This window comes from Podarcis pityusensis (assembly GCF_964106645.2).
Source record: "Podarcis pityusensis genome assembly, chromosome: 14".
NCBI lineage: Eukaryota > Metazoa > Chordata > Lepidosauria > Squamata > Lacertidae > Podarcis > Podarcis pityusensis.
The window spans coordinates 40,851,895-40,860,405 of record NC_138039.1 but is presented as its reverse complement, the minus strand read 5'-3'; the positions used below and the strand labels follow the sequence as shown (position 1 = coordinate 40,860,405).

The following is an 8,511-nucleotide window of genomic DNA, read 5'->3' as shown; positions in this document are numbered from 1 at the left end:
GTAAGTGTCACAGCTTGATTATAATTCTGTTTATGTGCTTTGCCAAATGCCAAAGTTAAGCTGTTTGGGTTTGGAAGACAATCTTGATTTTTCATTATTACAAATTATTCTTAAATGTTGATCTCATCTTTCAAATCTTATACCTATATTTCGCTTTATGATGTTAGCGTATTTATAGAAAATACAGAATCATCTACTGAAGGAGACAATCATAACTTGGTTCATTAAAATGCCATTTAAAAGATGTGTGTGATTGATGTGGGAGATCTTATGATTTATAACTAGAGGAGATATGGATAGATAGATATGTAGGTGTATATACACTACTAATGTTTATATTGCAATGCAAAATGTACACTGGGCATCTGTACAAATCAACCCCCCATTTAATTTCCAGCAATAGGTTTCAGGCAAAAAAAAGTCTTCATCCTGACTTGTCTTGCTGTCCCCTCCCATAGACCAAGCAGTTGTGAAGCAGCTGATCAGAGGGAAGAGCAAGCCAAATGACTTAACAGTTGACTATCATTATTTGTAGACACCCCTCGATCTTCCCCAGTTCACACGAGACACAAAGGTGTCCACTGGCAGAGGAAGAGGGACGGGGGGGGTGGACCGTCCCGGGTGCCAACCCTGAGGGGGGTGACATTGCTGCGGGCGCCACCCCCATTGGGACACTCACAAGCGGCCACCCCATTGGGATGCTTGTGTGGGCAGGCGCCACCACTGGTTGTGTCCCTGCTGGAGGGTGGGGAAACGAGCTTATAAGAGAAATTTTATTTGGCATTTAGGAAGAAAGGCTGCTCATAAATACAAACCTTCCCATTTATAGTGGATCCCCTCATGCAGACAGACAGCTGTTGCAAGAACAGAATACCCCAAAAGGTGCTGTATGCCCAATTCCTGTGTAAGCACCCAAGTCCAGCCCCCAAAGCTGTAAGCCCAGTTCCAGTCACTGGACTGGGACTATCCAGTCAGTTCCAACATATATTTAGTGTTGCCAATTTTGGCAGTATCAGTCACCAATTTGGAGTGGGTGGTGAGCAGAATGGAAAAAAGGCTCTCTTCTCCTTTCAGCCGATAGCTGGGTCTTGCAAACACTGCAATAGGTGATTGGAATGATCAAAGCTGACAAACGATTGGACAGAGACATAGGTGCAAATCCTTGCATGCTGCTGTATTTGAAGATTTTTTAGTTCAGGAATGAAAGAACAGACTGGTAAATTGCTCTCGTTGCAACTGAACCCTGGTAGATAGGAGGATAGAGAAGCAACATCCAAAAAACAGTTATTGATGATCTGGAATATTGCAAGCATGGTACTGTTATGAGGGGTCTCTTTTTGGTGGGGGTTAGGCTATATGCCTGAGTCCCTCTTCTAATTCCTGGATCCAACATGGATTCCATTGCTGGAATACCCAGGCCAGCCTGGTAACACCTGCTAAGCATGGGTTGTTAAAGTAACAAATGGAGTGGCTCTGGGCCAGAGGACAAATGGGTGGGCCTCCCTCCCCTGTCATGTGAGCTAGAAGTTGGAAGCAAAACTGCAGGATGGAAAGACAAGGAGCGAGCCGTGTCTGATTTCTGCTGGAATCCAAGGCTGTGGCTATGGGAGAAGCAAGACTCTGCTGGGGTTCAGGTAGGTAGTCATGTTGGTCTGACGCAGTGGAAATATATATAAAAAATTGTCCAGTAGCACCTTAGAGACCAACTAAGTTTGTTACGAAAGCTCATACCAAGAACAAACTTACGTTGGTCTCTAAGGTGCTACTGGACAATTTTTTAATTTTTAAAAATATATTTCTATTGGGGTGTTAATGCTGTGAATTGCTCCATCACAGGCTCCATCACAGGCTCAGGTTGTATATATGTGTAAAAAACAACCATATATCATAGAATATACCAGAGTCTCTGCTGTACCTCATTTCAAAGCAAACATGAACCTGGTGATATGTTAAAGGTAGCCTCAGATTTCAGCAGGACTGGTAATACTAGTGAAACAAACTGAATGCATATGTCAACTCAAAACAGGAACTTCAATCCATCAGCCATTCCTAACAAAGGGAATAAAATATTTTGACTCTTCACTGTGTTCACTAGGATTAGCAGTTTTAAACAGGGTCTGACTTTCATTTTGCATCCTATCTGAAGAAGTGTGCATGCACACGAAAGCTCATACCAATAACAAACTTATTTGGTCTCTAAGGTGCTACTGGAAGGGATTTTTTTATTTTGTTTCGACTACGGCAGACCAACATGGCTACCTACCTGTAACATGAACCTGGCGTAAGAGCCTGGAATGTTGCACCACTCAGAGATTGGGGCAGCACGCGACAATACAATTAGCAGCACATTTTACGGTTGGAAAAGGTACATCAGTTGACTTTATATTCTTGTAGAAATAATAGAAATTATAATGTGATTGTCTCTAATGAACTAGAATTAGGCCAACCTCAATTATTATTTAAACTAGGATGAGGATGATAATGATAAGTTCTTAACATAATTGTTTTCTGAAGAGGGAAAACACTGGCATACACTTTGGAACAAGAAGGCTACCCATAAAAACCTGAATTTGTTTAAATATTTTTGGGATTAACAGTTATATTTATTCCGAACTACTAATGATTCAGTTCTAGAGATAAATGATTGTTTTATACTTTTTAGAGAGATTATTGGTGTACAGGTTATTTTGGTAAATGCAGTATTCGCAGTACACTACTCTTCCCCACCAAACTGCAAACTGAATTGTCCATGTGGATTTTGTAGCTTTTATTAATAGTTTTCTTCGATTTAAACATAAAAATGAATATTAGGATGCACATGAATCTAGCTTTTCATAGGGTTTTCTGTAACTTTAGCAAGAACATGAAGCCACAGAATGAACTAAAAAAAACTGTTTTATTGTGACATTTGACAATGAACCCTTGTTGATATGAATGATGGTAGGTACTCTTTGACATGTTACATTATGTCACGGTGTAACTATGGATGGCACTGTGTCATGTGACTTCTGAGAATGTTTAATGGTCCCCATTGACCCCAGTGCATTTTGATTGTCACAGAAATGTTATCACCAGATTTGTGTATACAGTTAAGTAGTTGATCTTATAAGCACCATTATAAACCCTCACATGAAGGGTGTTATTATTCTAGTTTACAAATGCTTCATGGATAAAAATAGCATGGTTACAGTATACACACACTTAATTTACATGTACTGTATTATAGGTATAACTGAGATAAACTACTGAGCTAAACTTTGGTTGATTGATGTATTTAGGTGGAATAATTGCAATTTCTTTGGCTTCTAAGTTGTGTATATATTACAGTGCATTTATAAAATCTAGGTTGGACATTTTCTAGCACCAATTTGATATCATAAACGGCTGACCTAGTAAGATGTAGCTGGAGAAGCGGGTTTTAAGATTTTTTTAAAAAACAGAAACAAAACATAAGAATCCATTGATTGAGCTTGTTTTCTTGCATCGCTGCTGACAGGATATTGCCTCGGCATCGGTGGCCAACTTCCAACAGCAGTCCCGGTATTCAAGATTCAGCATATCAAGGTAAGTATACTTACAAGAAGCCTGAGAAAGTGGTTGTTGTGAGCTACAGTTTTCTTCCTGTACCTTGCTTACATCAAAATGGAATAGTGCTCACATGTTCAAATGTATTCATGAAGGAGTGTACCTATGATATGGAGAACCTTATTGGGAAATAAAACATTCAAGTCTCACCTAGCTATCTTTGGCTTTAATTATTTGGTCTCTCGTGAATTAATGGAGCAAAATTTCAATTTTCATTTTCAGGTTGTCTCCTAGCTCACCGCTGAGGTAGTCTTTGTCATGTTTATCTTCAAGCTGATTGAGTTCCTTCTTTTTGTAGAGCGGAATACTACTGATATGTAATGAGTAGGTTCCAGGCACTGGCTTCTTCTTTGTTAAGTGAAGGAAGCTTACTCCTTCTTTCTGATTTATCCTAAAGAAACCACCTTCATTCCCATGGTCTATTAAATATCGGTTGTGATTTGTCAGTGTTGTGAGAGCAGGGATCAGTTTCAAGATGCGATCTTTGTTATTAAGATCGGAGATGTTGAAAGAAAGGGTGGCTGGCTTTTCAATATCCCAGCTGGCAAGGTTAACTGCTGTCTCCATCTCAGGCTGATCCTGTGAAAGAACAGAGTGCTTTAATATATTTCTTCTAGCTTTTCCATACATGCATAATAACCATCCCAGCTATTCAGATAGTATGTGGGATGCCTACAATATTTTGCTACTCAGAATATTTCCTAGGGTACCGAGTTGGGCTTTGGCTCCACCTGCCGGACACCAAACTGTTCAGGAAGTAGGTGGCTCCTGGCAGGCCCATGCAGAGGTTGTCTGAGACTTGGGGCAGGAGTCTTGTTAGAATATAAACATAAAATCAGGCTGTCCCTGATGGGGTCCCTCGGCCAGCTTAGTCCTCTGAGGTATAGAGCTACCCACCACACGCATGGGCCTCGCTCACAGCCAGTTTTTTGTTTCTTCCTGAACAAAGCGAGCACCTGCTTTCTTCTTCTCAGCTTAATCGTCTCTATTGCCTTCTCCTTTGTTCTTGAAGCCCCTCTCCCCCTGAAGCAATAGCTTCCTTCTTTCTCCCACCCTTTCTCCTATGTCTACTCCTGCCAGAGTGGTTGATGACCTCTTGAACAATCCACAGCAGGACGCTGATGGAATCCGCAAGATACTCCTTAAGCTCTCCAGATCAGCAGCCTTTGTTGAAGATGTTACCTTGCCCGCAACCCAGTTCACAGCACACACCATGCCAGCAGAAGTGGTTGCCTGCAGAATGTTATGGCTGAAACACTGGAAAGCGGACACAGCATCTAAAATCAACCAAGCCACAGCAGGCTTCAGAGACTGTAAGCTCTTTAGTGAAGACACCCTTAAGGATATCCTTGTTGAGTCAAAGCATAAATGGAAGGTCCTGGTCAAACAAGAAAAGGAAAAACACTGCTCAAGATGCTACTCCCACTACCAATCCACAGTTTCTTGTGGAACTATAGCTCCAAGGACAGATAACACGACTACTGACCAAAGTATTCCTGGAACAAACCTTGCCATGCCGCTAAGTCCTCACAAGGTAGTAATGTTGGATCTTCCACCCCAGCCCGCCATAACACCCATCAACAGAACAAATTATCTGGCTACCAACAGGCAAGTGGGGGGCAGATTAAAGTCCTCCTTTACCTCCTGGAATGCAATGACAGATTGCTGGACCCCAACACCACTTCTCAGGGATACTGGATAGAGTTCCTTGCCCTGCCACAATCCCACTTCGTCCCAGCCCCAGCCCCCAGGGGCCAAACCAAGAACCAAATCATATGGGAGACTGTGCAACATCTTCTTAACATGGCTCTTCGACATCTACTGCATCTTCATTGTGGTGCCAAAAAAGGACTGCAAAGCTTGGCAGCAGTCCTGGACTTCAAATTCCCAAACTGATGAGTGATTTACAAAAAAAATCAGGATCAATCAGGGAATCCACCATGACAACTTCCTCACATCAGTCGACCTCTGGGATGCCTATCTCCATGTTTTCATCCAGCCTGCCCACCATAAATACTTCAGCTTTCCAATAGGACCTCACCACTTTCAGTACAAGACTCTCCTGTTCAGCCTGGTCTCTTCTCACAGAGTATTCACCAATATCATGCTTGCTGTGGTGACTCACCTTTGCCTCCAGGGTAACCATATCCACTTGTACCTTGATGAACCAACCCCATTTGGGCACCAACCCTGGAAGAGGCACACCAACACCTCTCCAACACCATGATGGCCCTAGAGACTAATGGCTTCATAATCACAAGAGCCACCTTGTTCCAATGCCACAATTGATTTATCTTGGCACACTCATATCACACACATATCAGTGCCTGGCCTCTCTCACCCCAGATTGCATCATAAAGATAAAAGCAGCTGCCAAGCTACTAATGTCTTCCAAAAAGTAAGACATCAAACTGATGACATGAATCCCAGGACTGTGCATGCTGACCTCCCCAATAACCACATGGTCCAAGCATCACACCCAGTCGTCACCACAGATGCAAGTCTGCAGGGCTTATGAGCCCACTGCAAGGGACATGTGACAAAGGCATAATGATCTTTAGCAAGAGCTCCAAAAGTATTAACTGGCTGGAAGTCCAGACAGCATGGGTGACCACCCAACATTTCACCATGCGCCTCCAGCTCACTCACATCCTCTTTGTGAACTGACAACACAAACATGAAGGCTCCAGATTTCCAGAACTGCCGGAGGAGCCCATAAGCAATTGTACTTTTAAGGTGCCATGGTATTCTGCAATAGTTGTTGCATTTGTCACTTTCTGTACCACTTAGCACTTTCTGCTTCTTTGATCCCTGTTCATCGGAATAAGGATGAGATAATTTAGATCAGAGCAAAAGATGAGTCCTAAAGTACATATACAGTTCTTGAAATAGAATTAAAGGAAATGCGGGCCTTTGGCTAATGGTTGTTAGAACAACTGGAGAATACACCATCATCCAACAGGCTGATTACTATGCTTGGTTCTCAGAAGCTACGATAAGGATCAGTTTGAGGCGCCTGTAAAGTTTGCATCTGATTATATTGTTTAAAGAACTGGACAGTCAGAAGAGCTTCCGCAGGAAAATCTCCCAAAAATTGCTTTATTCTGCAAATCTGTCAAATGATTTTTATTACTATCATTTGGCAAAATAAAATACTGGGGAGAAAAGGGAACTGTTTGAGTGCTGTAGCAGATTTTTCTCTACAGTATTTATTTTCTGATTCTAATTATTCGTCACCTAAACTCTGCTGCTCTTTCCAATTATCTCATGGTCAGTTCCTGCTGGTCTGAGCTTCCAGGCCATGCTGAGCTGAATTTGGTACTTGGCTTCCAGCCAAAATGCATCTTATTTGAGGAAGGAAATGCCTTTGGGGGACAGAAGAAGCACCCTCATTGCACATGCCCACGACAAAAACTATTTAACAGACCAAACAGGTTGCTTGAATGCATGAGCTACATGCTAGTATCTGATACAACAAAGCTTTCTTGCTCCAAAGCTGAGTGGCACTTTTAGTGCTGACACTGCACAGGAAATGAGCATGTAAGTGAAAGCCTACGAAAGCTGACCCCTCTCAAAACTGGCAACGACATCAGAAGACCCCCGCTGATAGATGCAGCTGCCACAGCATCTGAGCTTCGTTTTCACATAAACATACCCCTTCCAAGTGTTTGGAAGTCATATTGGCTTAATGTGACATGAGCTTTTATAGACCACAGCAAAATCAGTGCGTCTCAGGAACTAGGCTTCTGCTTATGAATGGTCACACAACAGCTAGCCAATTAGGGTGGACCTGTATAAACATGAATCTCAGGATAGATGCACAACAACCCTGTGTTATCTACACTACATATCTAAGTGGCCAGATGGACCAGTGGTATGATTCATACATGAGGCTCATGATTTCTTTTGCACTAAGAAACCACTGTTGCTAGCCTGCCTTAAACCATTGTTTGTTGTCAGCTTAGCAGTTGTGATGATCCAGGGAGGAAGGTATCGTGCTAATGAACTATCTCCTTCATGGTTTGTTTACCTGCTCATCCAAAGGGAGGAATGAAGGTAGAGTGCTCAGCACATTATGTGTGAACATGAGCATTGTGAAAGCAAATTCAAAACTTTAACCAGATGAACCTAAAGTGGTAAAGTCACCTCATGTGATACTGCTGAAAAGTTAATGAAGGAACTGGGCTCAGAAAGACTCTTCTGAAGTTACACAAACCCTACCCATCCCAGGAATGGAATGGTGAATGGTAAGTTACCTCTGCATCGAGTGCATCTGTTTCATTTGTGCTTCGTCGCTTCCTTCCCCTCTTAGGATAGCCATTGATCTTACAGTCATAGCATGCTTCTGGAGAAAGTGAATTGTCATCTACTTCACTGCTGGCAGATAGATCCTGGCCATGACCCTTACCTAGCCCCATTCCAGAAACACAATGTCTAAGAAATGGAAAAGACAGAAAAACGTCAGCCACAACACTTTCAGTACAATCTGTAGCAAAACATTAGGAACAAACTCTACACACACACTCATGGTTGGGGAAGGGGATTTGTAAACAGTGGGTCAGACGACAATGAAATGAAGAAAAGTGGGGGCAGTGTGATGAACAGCAGCCAATGACAATGATGTATTGGTCATTGACTCTATATTCTTCTTGCATCTCCTTTCCCTCTGGCCTCACTGTTTACAACCCACTCAAATCCAGACCATGTACATGTATGGATGGATGTATATGCATGCATTGTGTGTGTGTACACACACCTACATACACACAGAGAGATACATGCTACACATGCAGAATAACACTTCATGCATCGACTATCTGCCGAAACATAGTTTTGAACAGAGGCAGCTCACACATTTACCTGCGAGTCATTAAGTGCTGAGTAATCAACTGATGAAAGATCATGCATACATTCATGAACCAACTC

General features: G+C 42.3%; 1 protein-coding gene across 1 annotated transcript in view; it reads right to left on the bottom strand.

The window, feature by feature from the left end:
* Positions 1 to 2,877: 2,877 nt before the first annotated feature.
* The window catches only part of FBN1 (fibrillin 1), a 224,960-nt gene continuing 219,326 nt past the window's right edge, over positions 2,878 to 8,511 (bottom strand). Inside the window, exons 65-66 of the mRNA XM_080980203.1 lie at positions 7,842 to 8,019; positions 2,878 to 4,164 (exon numbers count right to left, since the gene is read on the bottom strand). Of these exons, the coding sequence (XP_080836329.1) occupies positions 3,775 to 4,164; positions 7,842 to 8,019 (568 nt within the window). The 3' untranslated portion in view covers positions 2,878 to 3,774. The remainder of the gene's footprint in view (positions 4,165 to 7,841; positions 8,020 to 8,511) is intronic.